The 19,918-nt window shown below is 38.1% G+C and overlaps 1 protein-coding gene and 1 long non-coding RNA gene across 5 annotated transcripts in view; one reads left to right on the plus strand and one right to left on the minus strand.

The window, feature by feature from the left end:
• The window catches only part of LOC113528036 (BAH and coiled-coil domain-containing protein 1), a 71,651-nt gene extending 58,382 nt beyond the window's left edge, over nucleotides 1-13,269 (minus strand). For all 4 annotated transcript variants that reach the window (XM_034309677.2, XM_034309678.2, XM_034309676.2 and 1 more), the window contains exons 1-2: nucleotides 12,983-13,269; nucleotides 10,101-10,433 (exon numbers count right to left, since the gene is read on the minus strand). In XM_034309677.2, the coding sequence (XP_034165568.2) occupies nucleotides 10,101-10,272 (172 nt within the window). In that variant the 5' untranslated portion in view covers nucleotides 10,273-10,433; nucleotides 12,983-13,269. The remainder of the gene's footprint in view (nucleotides 1-10,100; nucleotides 10,434-12,982) is intronic.
• Nucleotides 13,270-13,872: 603 nt separating this feature from the next.
• On the plus strand, nucleotides 13,873-17,240 carry LOC113527943 (uncharacterized). Its single transcript, XR_003402895.3, has 2 exons — nucleotides 13,873-14,523; nucleotides 15,421-17,240. It is a non-coding gene; the product is annotated as an uncharacterized LOC113527943 (long non-coding RNA).
• Nucleotides 17,241-19,918: the final 2,678 nt, after the last annotated feature.

The raw sequence follows: 19,918 nt of genomic DNA on the forward strand, positions 1-19,918 counted from the left end.
TGTTAGGCCCCAGAGGCTGTAGCCACGATGGGGGTGAGGAGGTGAGGAGGTTTCAAGTGTTAATGCTCCCCCATCATCATCACACATTCTCCACAAGTTCCCTAGAGAGACAATCGGGTCTGTGTCTGCACGCCTCCCCACCTGCTCTCACAATCCGTCCTCTCCACAACGGCCCTCTCTGAGAATCCAATAATAAAACTGAAATTAAAAACACATAATCTGGCTTTTGTGCGTCCGACGTTAATAATGACTAACAGATGTCATGTGCGATGTAGCAGGAGGCACACAGGTAGCCTGATGGGAAGCCGTGAGACGAAAGAGGAAGACAGACAGACAGACAGACAGAAAGAGCCTTTTATTTTAAAACCATTACGAATCAAAACTCAAGGGTGTTAAGGCAAGATGGCTTTTCAAATAATGCATCACACAAAAGGAAACGACCAGATCTGTGCACGCCTGAACATCGCCAATTGAAAACTCGATTCCCAGAATCCCTCACTGACACAAGTGCCTCTCTGAAACTCATTCCATTTGAAAAATCTCCACAGTCTGCTGGTAGAGCATGTATAGCTATAACTATATAACTATCTATAACTACCCATGATTCCACCAGAGATTTGACAAGGCAACGTATTCACCACATGCCTTCTGTTTTTACATTGATAGGATTTAAGGATTGCTAATGTGTCCTGTCCTGAAAAAAAGTATACACTGATCTTGCTGTGACTGTTTGTATTTACAGCCCAGTATAAATTATGTATGGAATGAGACACTTGCTGTTATAGGAAAATAATCAATGACAGAGTGGTGCAATGCAACCCAATGTAAAGCAAAGTCAATTATTTTCCCATAACAGCACATCCTGAAGTGTTTTATTCCTCTTATACCACAGCAGCTTGGCAACACTTAAAATGTTAGTTTTTTTATGGTAGTTTTTATCAGTTACCCCGAATGAATGGAACATCCTCAAGGCAAGGTTGTTCCTGTTATCATATACGTTACAGCAGCTATAAATAGTCACTCCGTCATAAGCCCTTTTTTCTCTCTCTCGAAGTTAATTAGACAAAAAAATGCAGCTTGTCAAGCTATTGAGAAACCAGAAAGGTCAAAGCGCTCCATCTTGAAAATTTAAACTTACAGCTGTTACAAAGTGCTGACATTGGAGACTCCCTCCAAAAATGCTAAATAAACACATCCTCACAGAAAACGTGACCATATCAATGAATACACGCATTTTTAAATCCCCTCCACAAAGTCCCTGCGTAAATTGTTGCTATAGAAACAGCAACGCATTAATGCATTACAGGCTAAAAACCTTGAAGTCAGAACTACTGTCCAAGCCGTGCTGTTACAGAAAATTAATCACTTTCTGACCAATCAGATTCAAGAATTCTGTGGAATAATGAACAAAAATTCAGTCTTCGAAATATTTTTCCAACAATCGAGATGTAAAGAGATGGAAACAAGCGAGTTTAAAAGACAATCTGACATTAAAAAGGATCTTTTTTCTGATCTTTTTTCTCCTTATTAGTTCATGTGATGTTGAACACAATTCACGAGCATCAATCACAAAAAATGTAATGCTTTGCCCGCCTCAGAACGTCTTCTGATTTTTGCGTCATGAACATATGAAGCAAATTATTATTGGCAGCTGAACACCGGTTCAACCTCTGCTATAGATCTCCAGAAGACTCGTGTATAAACGTTTTAAACACACCATAAAGGTTGTGTAAGTCAGTTTCCGTCAGTTGTTCCATATAAAAAGTAATCCTTAAGTCAGACACATGTCTTTCTGGGTTTTTATACTGAAAACTCCAAATTTCAAAATAGTGAAACTACCTGAATATTTCAATATCACAGAATATACTGTATACGCAATCAGTTGCTCTTGCAATGCAATAAAGGACATTAAGGGAATGAATGTGCTTATGTCAGCCAGAAGCATTTTCACTCAATCAGTGATATCTTGCGTTCTGAGGAACAGTGCTGGAAAGACAATTCAGGTTGGAGTTGTGCAAGTTTGCTGGCTTGTTGGTAAGATAAGACGTTTAATGTTAGTCCTTTATATTGCCTGTGTTAAACAGAGAAAACAACATTGCATAACCTTGCATGTGCTGGCTGCTTTCTGTCAGGAAACGTTCCTTTAAATTGGACTTATTTACAATGATTCAGCATCGACTCACCCAGAGGGCAATGACTCTTCTTTCACGTCAGACTACATTCCAATTCCTTAGATTCAAAATATACGTTAAATATATGTCGTAAGGAAGAAAAAACATAAATGTATGTAATAGTGAGAATTCTGTCAAAATATTTTTGGATTATACAAATTATATCGAGACATGTTTTGAAGATTATATGTAATTATATTTCGTATTTCTTTTGTACAGAGTGCCACTTATATAATGTCTTACAATCATTGTAGTTTTTTCCTTTTGATTGGTTTACTTGCAGCTTTTTCCATTGTGTCTTAGCAAGAGAGTGAACATTATGGGTTATTTTCAGTTTTTTGCATATTCTAGAAAGGTATGTACAGGATCTGGGGTCCAGAAATGCGTTTTTTTTTTTTTTTTTTGGTTTTAAATCCAGGAAGAATTTTATACATAACACCTCAGGTCTTTTAGCTATTATAATCTCTATGACTAGGATGGATGAACGAATGAATGAATGAATGAATGAGGGAAGGAAGGAAGGAAGGAAGAAAGGAAGAAAGGAAGGAAGGAAGGAAGAAGGAGTGAGAGAAAGGAAGAATCTACTTCACCTGTTTCCAAGTTCTCTAAATATCTCTTTGTTCTGGTTGCCTTGGCATCTCTCTCCTCTCTCTCCCCCCCTCTCTCTCTCTCTTCCTATGCTGAATGGCGCTTACTCAGCTGAAGTGTAAAAATAGACAGTGGCGTTTTGAAATGAAAGACTGGTAACGCGATACAGGAAGGTGTTGCCCGGCCTGCTCGTCTCCTTTGTGTTTGACCTGCCTGGCCCGCAGTGTGGGAAGGGTGAGGTACGCTGCTACACTGTAGGGCACTTGGCACTCTCTTGCGCACACATATGCATTGACGGCTCTCACACACCTCAGGCAGACTCTCACCCCCCGGTGATGCCGTGCACTGCTGACACGATCAACAAATAAACCTTGACCCTAATGGGTTCCACCAACCTAGCAGGTAGACAGACACACAGGCGTCCACACCATCTCTGAGCGGATTCCTGCACGTTGAACAAACACAGACAGAACTGGAAAACGGGTTACTTAAGATTTTGGACCACCAGCAAGAATACACACGCAAACCAGAGGGTTCGCCAGAGTTCTAGAGAAACAAGCTGCACGGTTTCTAAGATGCTACACTAGGTACTACAAGAGGGTCTTCATTGACCCGTTTGCAAACACGGACACTAGCATCATTATCCAACTGTCATGACTGCTCATCACATTATTTGTTTCTCTGCTTTTCAAATGTCCGTGCCAGCCCAGACCTCATGCCAAACACGCAAAGTGTGACCATGTTTTTTTGTTGTTGTTGTCTTTTTCCCCAAATGGCACAAATGTGCAGAACAAATGGGTAGGAATGAGCATGCACTGCTCGAAATGTCACTCAAAAGACTCACAGCACTGTCATTTGAAAGATGAAACAGAAAACTAGGTTTAAATTTGGGTTTTTAAAAAAAAAAAAAAAAAAAAAAAACGTGGCATGCTGTTGTAGGAAAATAGTCTCTAACCTACCACCCCAAAGCTGATTATTTTCCAATAACAGCACATCACGAGGTTTAAGGTATAATCCCTCTTATATCACAGCAACTTGCCAACGCTAACATTTTTTTGTTTATTAAAGAATTACATACTTTTCATACATTATTAATTACATACTTTTCATACATTATTCACTTCTAATTATGTTTAATGTTGTGGAACGTCTGCCAATTAAGTTAGTTTATGTTACTTACATTATTACAATTATAACCAGTCATTTCCTCCCCAGCCGCTCTTATAAGATGAAATAGTTAGCTTGTCGTTATTAAGAAACCGCAAATCCCTCAGTCCTGAAGACTTTCGCATGTCTGAACCCTTAGAGATTCAGCTGTACCTCTGACTGTTACAAAGCACCGACACTGGAGACTCCTTCCAAAAATAAACATCTCCTTACACTTGTTACTATACAGGGTGTCCCGAAAACCTCCATACATAGGGGAAATGAACACTTTTTAGCAAAATGTAATTTTATTAACAAAACATCCTCTACATGATTGGTATTTCTTTGTGAACACACACGGAGTCGTCTCTCTCACTCACAATGAACTAGTGTTAACACATCTGGTGTTATGCGTGTAATTGCATGTCCATCGTCCCAATCCAGCCATGAGAATGATTTCGATACGTTCTTCTTTTGTCGAAGGCATTCTTAAAGGCTATCTGAAAAAAAATATATTATATAAACTAAGTATGTAAAATTTTGTAAGACATTTTGCTAAAAAGTCTTAGACTTTTGAGACACGCTGTAGAAATGATAATGCAGTAGAACGAGTGCATCCGAGCTGCTGTTATAGAAAATGAATCTACACCTTCTAACAAATCAGATTCGAGAATTCAACAGCGCTGTGGTAAAATAGTGTTAATTGTGGGCTTCAGAATACCAGGAAAGTCTTGGAAAATCAGAAGGAGGTGTTAAGAAGCAAAAGCTGGCTGAGCTCAGAGGATGGGCTATGTGGGGGAAGTGAGCTGGTGACAAAAGTCTTCTCTGTGGACACATCCTTGAAAAACACCAAGCAAGAAGAATGACTAGCACCACAATAAATGGGTATGACAGAAATCTGAAACAGATATACCATTAATGTTATGCTGTGGACAATGACCTCACAAAACTGTTAATGTGAAATGTTTAGAATATTAAAATATTCCAGAAGGTTTTTTTAAGCAGACAAGGCAACATTTTAAGGAATAAATGTACCAGGCAAAAACAAGGCAAAACAGAATTTCAACACTGCTTTGATAACCTCCTGAAAGCTAAGAGTGAGCCTCTAAACAAATCCACCAACGGTTTCCTATAGTAAATTGCACCGTTGCTGGACATGCAGTGTATTTTTTAGAGGATGACGTTCAATGACGTTTGTATGCCGCATACTGTGATAAACATACAACCCAATATTACGTTTTTTGTATATCATACATCTATCAGTCACCTCAGTTTTGTTCTCGTACCTCAAACTCTATTCCTTGGAGTGCTTGTTCACCAGGCTAGATCTGAAAATACTCACTGATTAAAGATGCCAGAAGCCTGATCCTGAAAGTTTTGCGAGAAAAGAACCCTGATGGCAGAATCACACCACCATCTACTACCTCAGTGTCCTCAAAAATACTAATGTTGCTAACAACCGAAGAAAATAAGGAGGAGGTTGCATTATCTTTGCTAGGTTTCATTTGTGGTTAGCTACCTTATCAATTGAGGCAAAGTAGCGCTTTGAAGATTGTTTAGAAGTGACAGAGGTGTCACGCTGCACATTTTATAGCACTTCAATGCTACGACGGCCAACAAACACCTTCCCTAACTGAGCCGGAGTCACAACCGGTCGTAAACAGAACACACGCTTTCCAAACACCACCAAACACCTGCGTTTGTCTTTGAAGAGCAGCTTTTGCATACCACTTTCCTCTAGGGACCTTGCTGCAATCAGCCATTCAATAAAAAGTGCATGGTAAAGGTATTTATTCCACTCTGACAACAAAACATTCATAATAATTTTGAGGGAAGCAGACAGCGCACAAGGCTGCTCGGATATCCAGGCAGGATACAGAATCCAGGGAAGTGATGGGGACATCTTACCTCAGACACAATAAAAGAGGATGGAGGGCGTGTGTTTTTTATCTTTAAACAACACGCCATAAAAACACACACGCACAAAGCTGCAACAATGGCCCTGAGGTAGGGGGAGATGGCAGGAAATGGCTCTGGCTTTGCTAATAATGATGCAGACTTCCCTGATGAAAGGTGTGTGCATGCCTGTCTGTTAGATCAGGAGGAACAAGATCGCATACACAGGTCCTCTAATGACGCAAACCTATTAGCAGCTGTGCATCACTATTAGGTGCAGCACAGCGCATAATTTAAGGGAAAACCTCTGATCAATAATCATAACTTCAACCTGCTAAGTAGGTTATAATCTATAACTGAGGCTTGTTGAAACAAAGAGCCACAGACTTGTGACATTTTTTGGTTGAGACATCTGTGAGAATGAGATCAGACAGAAGCGTCATTTTAAAATCATAGAAGAAAGTTTTCTGTGCTCATTAAAGTGCAGATTCCTCTGTTAAAACGTGCCTGTGTACATGTATATATGAGCACAAAGGCACCTGCACCGCCCACCCACCCCCCAGGCGGCATCCCTCACACGGATGAAATGTCAGATGGCATGCTGCTGCAGGTAGATAATGGCTATTATATGCAGCCTGATATTTATGAGGAACTGTCAGGGAATCTCAGCAAGCCGTCGCTCCATCTGCAAGCGGCCCAGCCTGCTGGGCAAGGCATGTTTCACCAAGAGGAACGACAGAAATACCGCAGCTGGGAGAAGTGAAAGCTAGCCGCTTCCCCAGAAACAAGCTGCTATTTCATAATTCTATGAGGCGATGGCGGCGTGGTGAAGACATGAGCTGGCTGCTGCCAGAGAAGCCTCTGTCTTTGCAACTTTGATATTTAGGGAATTGGGGTTTCTACATCCAATCCTGAAATATGTAGCGTCTTTTTTTTTTTAAAGGATTTATCTGAACCAGTGGGTGTGTTGCGTTAACCTCCTGGAATGGGATGGATTGGGACAGAAGCACTTCAGTCAGCAAATAAGCAAGAGGGGAAAAAAAAAACAAAAAAAACAACCACCACTACCACGAGTACCACCAATGGCCAACATTTAGAAAACAACCGCTCACAAGTGATCACACGGTTTACAAGACTTGATGATTTGGATGTCTGTAAATCCAAGTCAGCTTTGGTTTAAATTCTGCATTTGCCATTCGATTATATATAAGCTACAGGGCATGGTGCATATAATTTAAAATGATTGTGCCATTTTATCTACCGACTCCAGCACATTGGTTTTGAAAAGAAAAATAAAAGGCCAACGTGGAAAATCTGAGCTTTAATTTGACATCTGTAGTGGATAAACCATAGAGGGATCACAGCCTGGTTTTTTTTTTTGGTTTTGTTTTTTTTACAGTCTATTCATTTTAGGTCACCAAAATTGGAAAATTGGCTACTCGGATTTTATTTGGCATAACTGATTCATACGCAAAAGCTCAAATCTAGCCTTGATTCTAGATGTGGTGTTTTTCCGCTGGAGTCTGTTGCTGGTGTGTCGCAACATGAGGATCAAAGACAGTGTCAGTGCAAATCATCAAGTCATGAATAATAACTCTTAAACAGATCAGAAGCACCAGCAAGAGTATGAGGATAGATCAGGAGAAGAACCCTCCAGCCTGAGAGTTCAACGGCAAAATCTTACAGATGAGATAAAACTGTACTACACTGGTATGTACCAAAGGAGAAAGAAAAATCGTTCATTCAAGCAGGAATAGAGTGAAAACTAATGACATTCCAGGCTTTGTGGAACAGCGGAGATACCCAGGATCTGGCGATGTCACAAATTTCTGATTCAAAAAAAGGATCTGAACATCACATTATTTATTTAAGCTTATGGTTATACATCCAACATATTCTGATCCCCAGTCTATATATTTAAAACACAGGTTTACCAATACAGATGAAAATTCCCTTGAAATAATGCTGACATTCCACAATTCAACCTCAGTGTCATTTTTTCCCCCATTTCAGATCCAATGTGCTAGAGAACACAACTGTATCAGCAAAATCTGTAACGCTGACCAGTAACTTACTGTAGAGCCATAGCCATTTTTTCATCCTGAAGAACAATACCTCATCTATTTCACTCTATGAGCACAGACCACATGTGAAGTGTGTGTGTGTGTGTGTGTGTGTGTGGCATAGGCCATGGGAGACCTACAAGAGACACAACACATCCTCTTAGTGACGCACCTGTACCCTTTAGCTAGCATTAGCCTAAATGCTCTCTGTCGCAACATCTGGAAGAACAAAGACAAGCAGCTAAATCTATAAATATCCCTGTGTGTTTGTGTGTTTCCCATGCATCTGATGCTAAGGATGACTTTTTTTTCTTTTTTTTTTTTTACACAAAACACACAGATAAATATGTGAAGGCTTGCTTGTAAATTTGTGCATGGATAATAATAATAATAATAATAATAATAATAGGAGAAATATGGAAATAACATTAAAAATGTAGCAATGCAATTTTTACTCGAGTGCAAAATGAGTCTGCATTAATCATTCATGTAATCGATATGCTTGGCACGTCACATTGGTAATGCGATGATGTTTCTAGGTTAATTAACGAATATCTTACAGTCATTTCAGCTAATTTTTTGCTATTCTTATTTATGTATATTTATTAATAAATTTAACTCTTCACCAAAACTGAATATTCTGCATGACTATATTCAGTACTGCGCATTACCATACCAAACATGCATTCAGCAGCATGTTGAAATAGTCACAGTGACCTATGGCATATGGTTTAACATTGCTACTATTTGGTATGTAGTGTGCATCTTTGACTTATCTAAAATTAAACAAGTTTTAAAATTTTAATAGAAAATAAAAACAATGTTCATGAATGAATTTAGAAAGAGTAAATCAATTATAATAGACTACCTGCTCTCTTTATAAACGGTCATATAACCATAAAAACAATTTCCATTTCCTGAATGGAATACAACACATTAACACAACCGATTATCACATTCAAACTGTATCTGTTTGAAATATAAAAACCAGTCTTTAAATTTCGCCCGTCCTAAGCTGGTGAATATTTCAGTGGCCCACTACATTCACAACAAAAGGATATGCACCAGCAAATCAGTTTACCCTACTTCACTCAGAAGCAATAATTCCTCCTTAAGTGTCAGATGATTGCAAGATGTACTGGAAGCATGTGGTAAGACTGAACATCTGACGGACTCCACAGCAGCTTCACAACATTCTCTCCCAACATGTCTACTCATCAGTATTTTTATAAAATACTTTTATACTTAAATACAGTACTCAATATGCAAAAGAGGGTTTCAGTTATTGCAGGCCTGAAGTGATGACCCTGATGCATTCTCCTGGACATGCACACGTCCATCGGCGTCTACCTCACAAAATACCAGGGCAGAATTATAGGACACTAGTGTGTCCTAACAGACACTGTGCAAAAAAAAATTATATATATATATATATATATATATATATATATATATATATATATATATATATATATATATATATACATATATATATAAAATATAAAATAAATAAATAGATAAATAAATAAATAATTTTCAAGCCTATAACTAATTATTAATAATATTATACACATTATATTATTAAATTAAGTGTGTATATCTATCTATCTATCTATCTACCGATCTCTCTCTCTATTTATATATATACACATCTACACACACATATATATATATTTGTATATGTACATGTATATATATTTGTATATATATATATATATATATATATATATATATATATATATATAGAAAGAGAGAAAGAGTGTGTGTGTGTCTGGATGCGCTGGTGTGTAATTTTTTTTAAATGTTTCAATTTAATTTAATTAAGTACACATCCATCTATAGGCCTATATATATATATATATATATATATATATATATATATATATATATACACACACAAAATAAATGTTTAAATGAAGTTCTACATTTTTAAGTTGCCTATTTTTTGAAGCTATAAAATGTATTAAATGTGTTCTCTGAATTGTCTACATTATTTTATTTATTTATTTATTTTTTATCTGACCCGCACTGACACGTACCTGACCAAACACACACCATGTTCCTGACCTGCACGCCTTGCCTGCTACACACTACACAAAGCCACGTAGAAATGATGCACCAGCTCCTGGATTCTAATAGCTCTGGATTTTGATCATACACGCATGAACTGCTGAAGGCACTAAAATTTCTTCATCTTTGTAATGCATGCTCTAGGTAGACGAGCAGAACAACAGACCTGAGTGTGTGGCCATGGGCAGATGAGATGGGTAATATTTCCCAGGCGGGAAGGCAGCGGCGTGCTGCACGGAGCTGTGGCCGCTCGACGTGATCCGCGAGGCGGCGCGGTGAACCAAAGCGCCCCGCTCGGACAGGAGGTGCGCCGGAGCGCCGAAATCCCGGCTCTCCATAACCGCTGCGTAGCGCCTTATAATCCCAAAAACTCCTGCGGCGTAGAGCACAGCGATCAAACCAAAGCCATATATTTATAATCCGTGTCGCTGGGCGTCGGTGTCGCTTTCAGAGGAAGTCTCGCCTCTCCGACTGGCGGCGCGGCTCCCGATCATGTTTTCTGCAAAAAAAAAAAAAAAAAAACAAGGAGAAAAAGACACGTTTGACTGGCGTGCAGCAATATTCACTGAGAATCCGCTCATGTAGTGGCTGCAATACGACTGCATTCTGTATCTGTGGAGAGATTTCATATGTATACTATATATACGTATATATACCACTACTACAGCCATGGAGAGACAATGGACATTCAATACAGAGATCACAGTATAGCCCAAGTATATCACAGTATACCGCCTCTGCATATTGTCCTGTGTGTGTGTGTGTGTATGTGTATGTATATCATGTATATATGTATGTATATATATATATATATATATATATATATGTATATATATATATATATGTACACATACACACACACATTATATACATAATATATAATATATATATATTATAGATAGATAGATGTTCAGCTGCAATACAAAAGGCCCAATAACAACGCAGGGATTAATGAATGAAAAATGAGACAAGACATGGTGGAGCAATGATGATTTTGCAAACACACACACACACACACACACACAGAGAGACACACAGGACAATATGCAAAGGCGGTTCAACGCATCCTGGGCTATACTGTGATCTCTGTATTTGAATGTCCATTGTTATTTAAAACACACACAAAAATGCCGCGTTACAACTTTTCATAGCAATACAATTAATTCAACAGTCCACTCAACACACACACACACACATTTGGGGTATTTGCATGGGGTGGGAGCTGCAGCCAGAGCTCGAACCCTTGACGAGGTGCATGACGGGATTGTGCTTTTGTACAGGGGTCGTGTTTGGGAATGCAAAATAAACTCTCGCGAATGTTTAAATGACAAAAAAAGTCATCTATCATAAATCATGTTCAGTTTCTCATAAAGCCCATTCTGCTCGGACATAAATGTATGATTAATTGGGCTGTAATTGGTCTCAAATTAAACAGAGCATCAGCACACTGAAAGGATTTAGCGAAATCTCCGTGATCGATGCATGCAAAACTGCCTCAATCGCCACGCGACAGTCTGCAAGGCCTGTGGACCAGGCAAGTGTGTGTGTGTGTGAGAGAGAGAGAGAGAGAGAGAGAAAGAGAGAGATCCTTTCTGCCCTTATTTCTGAATTCTTACATGCACCAAGACTCAGCAGATAAACAGTGCTATATGGAGCTCGTGAGTTTTGATAGTTATTGTTATTAGCTTAAACAGACAGATGTCCAGCCTGCAGCACAACACGCCAGTCAGGACAAGACGCACTTCAAGACTTTCATTTTAATTGTCATAATCCTTACATGCGACTTCCGCTAAATTGAAATCATTGTTTGAAGAATACAGCGTCAGAATCCAGATGCATGCGTGTGTGTGTGTTATCATTTCAGCAGGATATATTCCAGGCTCAGTGGCCTGAGAAGGAGCTGCCTTTGTCTCGCTGCAGTGTGTCAGCCATTAACACTAGCGTTCAGCACCGAGCACAAACCCCTCCAACCAACACACCAGCCCTCGCTTTCATCCACGCCAGCAAACACGCCGCAATCCAGCGACTCCACACCATTTTACAGACCAAACACCGAGCGCTGAAACCGCCGTTTCTCTACTGACAAGGCGACGCAGGACGCCGTTCTGTCTCGTCTAACAATGGCTCGGGCGAAATGCCTGATATATTTTAATTTTAATAAAAACGAAGGGATAAACCAACGTCAAATTTTTAGCAGGTGTTTATTTTTATTTTATTTTAGAGTGCACTCGGAAAGCAGGAGTTCGGAGTAAAACGTAACGCTGTTTACAGGCTTAATCAAGCAGCGCGAGAGAGGCGAGCGCCCGCAGAAACGCGGTCCGGGTGGAAGCGCGCACAGTCCGGACACCGAGCGAACAAGGTTCCGGTCTGTAACGCGGCCTCGCCCATAGGAGCACGGAGTTTAGATAAAACAACAGAGCAGAAGCGCGAATACAAACAACTCCTATTGTTTGAGAAAGACAAAATATTTATGCTGAAAATAACTGACGTCACGTATGAACGCAGGCCGAATTACATCCAAGTTTATGTGAATATATGTAAAGAATAAATCCATTACGACAAAAATGATACAAGAGCGATTAAAAAATAATAATCAGCTAGCTAGAAAATGTAATACTCTTTTTTTTTTTTATTATTATTTTTTTTTTCCCTCAAAGCTTACCAAGGTGCAAATCGTTTTCGAACAGCTGAATGCAAAATATTTTAAAATGTAAGCCTTGAAAATATTAGGCTAGTTTTGCAATATATTAGAAAAGATTTAAAATATTCTATTCACCAAAATAGGAATTAAAGCTTTGAAGGGGAAAAAATATATTTATGTTATTTGTATGAGAGGTTATATGAATATTAAGCTTTTTTTCGCGCTACTACATTTTAAATTCTCTTTCATAAGCGGAGTCTTTTAATACCAGCACTGAGTTTATTTATAATTATAGTGATTATTATTATCCTAAATATTAGGCTACAATATTAGGCGTTTTTCTTTTCATTTAAAAAAAAACTGCGTTTGCATTACAGTAGATAAAAATGAATAAATCGGTTACTTACTGGTATGTTAAATCCTTGCATGACAATAAATACAATTAATTAGAAGTAGAGAAAAAAGCGTAGATCAAGAATGTTGCTGATCATATTTCAAAAATCAGATTTCAAAGGTAATCCTCGTATTCCGCGCGCGCGCGTGTGTGTGTGTATGTGTGTGTGTGTGTTGTAGCGTCTCGAGCTGCCAAAGCGCCGGTGCAGGCCGCTGAGTTCAGACCCGAGTCTCCAAACGGCGATCCTCTTTCCCAGCGCAGCTCGTGCCTCGCAACCCACGGAGAGTAAACACTCTCTCCCATTGGTCAGCTCCGTGTGTGTCAATGAGCTCGTGCGGCTTTCCGAGACCCACTTGAGGCGCTGATTGGTCCAAATCTTTCGCCAATGGAAAAGCAGGATGTAGAAAAGCACAGAGACACAGCGGCAAATTCAAGCTACACACACACAGCAAAGGTGGGTATGTTATAAACCTTTTTATACTAACAGGCTTTTTTACTCAAACATTAATTCAAAGACTGTACTGTAACCCAGTGACTGTCATATAGATGAACACAGAGTAGCTATGAGACCTTTTTTTTTTTTTTTTTTTTTTTTTTGGGGGGGATTTATGCTTTATTGTAATTTCTTGTGGTAATGTTTTCTTACATTTACAATTTCACTTTTGCTATCATTAGTTAACATCGTGTTACTGAAACTTAAATTATTCATTAAAATGAGAGTTCAATCTAACAGTAATTATATAGGCTGGATGAACAAAATTTTATACATTATCATTTATGACAATTATCCAGTGTCTGATATTATCAGTAAATAATAATTCAAATTAACATCAGTTAGGTGCATCGTGTGGGCTTTTTTTTTTATTCCAAACAGAATGTTTCCTTCCTCCAAAATCTCTTTTGTTCAGAAGAAAATCTATTATAAAAGTCAACAATTGAAATAAATAAATAAATAAATAAATACATTCTGATAAATAGACATGTTTTCCAGTCTGAACATGCTATTTTCATCAGGAAACAGCTCGCCCTAGGCTAGGTGAGCAGGTTTTTAAAAATGTGCACCATTCAGGGCAGGATTTGATTGGCTGGCACGGCGCCAAGGCATTGTCACTCACAGAGTGTAAACAAGGCTCTGATTGGCTGCTGTCCAGTCCGCATTGGGCTGTCTGAAAGAAAAAAGCAATAACTGGCGTTGCGGTTTCAAGGCGTCCCGGGGTTAGATGATGAAAGATAAGACGGAGACTGTTTCAAGGCGCTCCGAAAGGCGGACCCTTATGGCCCAGGAGTCATTTGTGTCAGGCGTGAAGTGAAGGCGCCTCGGCAAACGGGGAGAAATAGTCCTATTTATATTGTTTAAAAAAAAAAAAAAGAAAGAAAGAAAGAAAAAAAAAAACGGCACATGGTAGGATTCTGGTTAATGTAATAGCATGTCACCGGCTCTTGGGAAAACCAGGACGGTGGGGCGCCAACTGCGAATCACTAGGCGGATTAACGCGAGCATTTCTGCTTAAGGGAAAAAGTGGAGAATATGGAAGAATTGGATCAACTAGGAAGGTCTGTGAGGAAAACACACAAGCTGTGCTTACAGTGTTCCTGTGTAGTTTACTGTACATTTCTGAACCTAATCTAGTCCTCAGGGTTATGTTCTGAGCCTGGAGGTTGTGTTTTGTTCTTTTTTTTTTTTTTTTTTGGTTTTGTTTTTTTAAGATAATGACTAGCATCTTAAAAACCATGACTATTAATATATTGCCTAAAATGCTGACTTCTTAAAGGACCACTGAATTCAGTGCTTGTGATCAGTCCAGCATGATCACAATAGCAAGATATCTGATAATCATGTGCCTTCTGTGCTAAAATATAAAATGTGCATTCTGTTTTTATTAATGCATTAACAGATTAACTCGGACACGATCAGGATACGCTTTATTTAGTGAAGTTAGATAGCAGTATTGCAGTGTCTGATCACTGTTCGGAATTGTGTTGTGAGAAATGTACAACAATCAGTGAGGGAATGAGGCATCACTGCACGTACTCAGTAGCACTTTATTCACTATAAAATGCAGGAAAAAAAAATATATATATATATATATATATATATATATATATATAAAATAAAAAATTATATTAAATATATATCCACAGTACAAATATATATATATATATATATATATATATATATATATATATATATATATAAAAATAAAATTATATTAAATACATATATATATATTTTTATATATTTTTTTCCAGAGGTACATTTTTTTTCAGGCGAGAGATAATAAACTAAACTGAATAAAGTGCTACATGTCTGAGTGTGTGTGTGTGTGTATATATATATGTTTCAGAGGTATATGTTTCAGAGGTAAAAAACACACAGCAAGCATACACAGACCCTTTTTTTCCCTATTCACATCATTGTGATTGTGTAACGCGGTGCTCTTCCCTACACAGTGATAACTGCAGCAGAGAGATGGATGTTTCTTTAGAAACACACCAGGTCCTACAATGAGGATTTGTCCTTGGCCAGCGAAGCATGTCTGATTGACACACACGCTTCCGGCTGTCATCCACTACCAACAACCAGAACTGGATTTTTTTTCTGCTTTTCTGTCATTGTTTCCAGTCAGTAGAGGCGTGGCAAAGTAGATAATTTATCACTATTATTATTATGATTATGATTATTATTAGGCTGCATACCTACAGTTTTTCAAGAACAATGCAATGTGCTGTATCTATAGACTAGAGTGTATATGTATACATTTAAAGCCTCAGGCTTTTAATGATTTCAGTTCTTAATTCAAGAATTCAATATTTGACGATACTACTAAATCTGCCATGATACTATTTCGATTCATAAGACAACGATTCAATATATAACCACCTTTGTTTGCAAATGATGATCACGTAGTGAAAGATTATTTTAAAAGTATTAGCATTGCAGGCAAATCACCTTGCTAGCCTATTAAATTATTTACACATCAGTTTAAAAATATGAATTATTTCCACACCAGTTGTCTGTCTTTTTTATTTTAAAAAATTGATTTATAATCAAACATAATCAGTAATAATCGATTTACGATTGTTGCCCTGGTTCATTTCAGTCGTTGCCGTTTTGGTACAACGATCCATTGTCCGATTGTTACACCCGTACTCAGAAAAAAAGAGTACTGTACCTTTCCTTGTCACTGGTGTAGTACCCTTATCTCTTTTACCTTTAATGTGTCTTTCACCTGGAAATGTGGATCTTGTGTACCTTTAAAAAGGATTTAACATTCATATTTGTACCATAATAGTAAACATTTAAAGGTAAAAGATACAGGCTAAATGTACAAAAGGTGTATGCTTGAGAGTACCTCCCCAACGACAAGGAATGGTACAGTGTAATACTCTTTTTTCGTAAGAGTGTGGAAGTTTTTGAAAAGATTTAAATATAGAACAAGTGTGAGCCTTTAACGCCATCCACAGCACGCATATTGTGCTCTAAATGCAAAATGAGATCAACACATCGAGATAACGCTAGAATTAAAATGAATAAATGAACATGTACGGGATACAAAATTATGCAATAAACAAGTTAGCTCCTGCAGACAAATGTAAGCTGTGCGCTTGTGTGTATAAATAGCTGATACATGGTGTGATCAATAGGACTTATATAAGCATTTTGAACATTGGTATTTTCACATTGGTAAAATGTTGACAGTGAAAAAAGTGTTGACTCTACAATTTGGGCTCTCACTTGTGAACGTGTATACGTAATTGTTTAGTCATAAATTTTCATAATAACTCGGGAAAAGCTGCAACAAGCTTAGAACAGCAAACCAAGCATCAACCTCAGCTGACTCATATTATCCTTTTGGGGGAAAAAAAAAAATCCATATAATCTGTATGAATAATTTAAAACGACCGTGCCCTGACAGGTTTAGATTGGAAGCCATTTTGAGCTGCCATAATTGAAAACGCTGAAAGACGTGAGATTAGCTGAACTTTTAGGGTCTCTTGCCCTTAATATTTATATAAAAAGACTAGTAAATTATGTAGCCATTTTTTAATAATAGATTATGAAGCTCAGAATGCAGAGTGGTATTAAAATAACTCCATTTGGTTGATTCTTTTGTGCAGTTATATTATTAAATAAAGCTTTGCATGCCCACCAACAGCACATGAATGTCAGGTGCAGGGTCTTTTTAAGCCCAGCATGTTAACTGGAATACAGTTTTCTCTTTTCTCTCATGGCATGTTTGTTCTTTGAGAATACACTGTTCTAAAGCGTTCTGTTGTGTATATCTATATTAAATCTCTATTAAGTTCATTATTCTAGTGAGTACTGTAATATTCGGGATATTTATTAGAGCCACAGAGCTTATTATTCCTGACCTTTCCACAGACAGAACACATCAGGTCCAAGTTGACATTATTTATAGGCTGACATGTTTTTGAGTTATTGAGGTTTGGGTCAAGGGGTCAGGAGGTCAGTATAATTTAAGGGGGCAGTCAAAGAGGAGAGAAGAACCAAATAAAAACTAATATCTTTAATAACGGTGGCCTGTGATTTCTGCTACTGTAACAACATATAAAAACCGTGGACCACCTGGCTATGCTTCCAGATCCCTGGGGGCAGACTCCACTTTGAGAATGACTGCTTTAAGAAGGTATACTCTATAAATTCACTCAGACACACTTTATCTCTTATGATAATTGATATTGCATGGATTTTCTGGGTGTTATATCAAATAATAGGCCAGTGCAGTCTACCTGTGAGGTTCTACAGCACTCAGCTGCCAAATACTGTAGCAGGTTTATAAAGGTTATATCATAAAGCGATAGGATATTTCTGCATTATTCCGATATTACTGCACAGAAAATGTTTTTGTGTTATAAACGCCGAGTGATGAAAATCGGTGACTATTTAGGCTTCATTTTAATAGTGGTTGGTTATATAATAATGTAGTTCACATGTAATATATAGGATCTTATATTTAAAATATAAGCCACAGTTTATAGATATCCTTTATGTAATATACAACTAAAGCCACAGTAAGACTGTAATAGTATGCTTAGGAGTGTATTTGACCACAGAGTGAGCAGAACCCAGGGCTCCTTGTGCAACAGGAAGTACAGCATGATATTTTTAGTTACATAGGCAGAAATCCATCTTAAGAAATCTCGCAAGGATGTTACACGTGCCCTTCTTTGGTCCCCTTCATACAGAAAACAGAGGGACATTTGGACCATATGTTGCCTTCAGAGCTAAGTGAAGATTAACTGGCTGTAACCGGGTCCAAATTTTTAACAGAGAGATATATATTGGAATTAAGTAAAGTCAGTCACAAATGGGGTGGCACAGTTCATTGCGATAGACTGGCACCAGAATCCAGCGTGTGTTCCTCCACCATGACCCTGACCAGGATAAAGTGATTACTGAAGATGAATGAATGAATGAATGAAATCATCTGACTTTCATTTTAAGGCAAGTTACATTCAATTATGATTAAATTAGAGAAGGTCTGCCCAAATCAAGACCTTTGAATTATCAGCTTCTATGTAACGTTTTTGTCAAAAATGAGTTCATGTAATAAATGTTATTTACAAGCTACTGACAATGTGACGAGTTGTAAAAGTATAAGTAATATAAATTTTAAAGGTTCGATCTGCCTTCAGATTTGAGGGTCAAAATTTTTAGGCTCAATATTTTAAAATCACAGAAACTTATAATCACGAGGTCTTGAAATGTTAATTACGCTATGTCACTACAATATTTCCATCAGATGCTCCGTGATTTTCCAATGCAGCGTGTATGCACTATGCATAAATTTAAAACAACAGAACAATTGTGTTAATAACAGGAAGGCAAACCTGCTGTTGACTGGTATACCATGTCCCACATTGTACTACTGATGAATCACAGAGCTGATAAAATTACATAGCAGGCAAACAATAAACTAAGCAAGAGGTCATCCTTGCTGGATATGAGTCTATATGAGAGTCCTAAAAGCCATGCCTCTATGCATCTTAATAGCTACACAGGTAGCTGTAACAGGCCACCTGTCAGTCCATCATGGTAGACTTGTTAAACTAATTAAGTTAATCAGAGAACATGTCCCAACTCAAATCAAAGTCTTGTGGCTTTAAGATTAAAAAAACTATTGTGTCTTACTGTAACTGTAGAAGAAAAAGTCATTGTTGTACTTCTTTTTGAACCACTGGTAGAATGGCAGCTACAAATGATATAAGCAGGTGTGTGAGCGTGTGTGTGTGCGTGCGTGTGTGTGCGTGTGCGCGTGTGCGTGTCAAACACCCACAGGATGTGACACGAAGCCAAAGGCAGTCCGGAGGAAAGAGAACAATATGCTGAGGAACCAGCAGAGCCTCATGCTCATTAGCCTCCTTCATCAGCCGGGGACTGAAAGAGAGAGCGGAGCGACAGAAATATAGGGGGATCTGTGAGAGCAAACAATACTCTGATAGATGGTGTAAAGGAGAAAGAAGGAGCTATTCGTTGTGTCAGTGTTACGATGCTCTCAGAACACTGATGCTTTGTGCTGTTGTGGAACACTCTGAGACTGAGTGTGTGTATGTGTGTGTTTGTGTGTAAAGCTGGCAAACAGTAGTGTGTGTGTTGGGGAGGGTTAACGTAAGAGTCACTATTTGGATAAATGAGCAGTAAATGTCTTATTTCATACTATTTCCTTTTGTGGGAAAGGAACTGGAAGATGATAAGCACTGTCCAAATGCTCTTAAAATAATACAGCAGTGATACTCATAATCAATCAGAAGATTCCCAGAAGTTTTCCACCATTGTAGTGTTTATTTTTTTTTTAAATGCCATTTAATAGGTCACTTGTTTTTTCATATTTAAGTGATGATAGGCCAGCAAAGCCAGTATTCAGACCGCATTCATGGCCAACACAATATTCTGTCTGTCACAGAAACAATAGAAACATATGGGCTT

Source organism: Pangasianodon hypophthalmus, chromosome 13, assembly GCF_027358585.1.
Source record: "Pangasianodon hypophthalmus isolate fPanHyp1 chromosome 13, fPanHyp1.pri, whole genome shotgun sequence".
NCBI lineage: Eukaryota > Metazoa > Chordata > Actinopteri > Siluriformes > Pangasiidae > Pangasianodon > Pangasianodon hypophthalmus.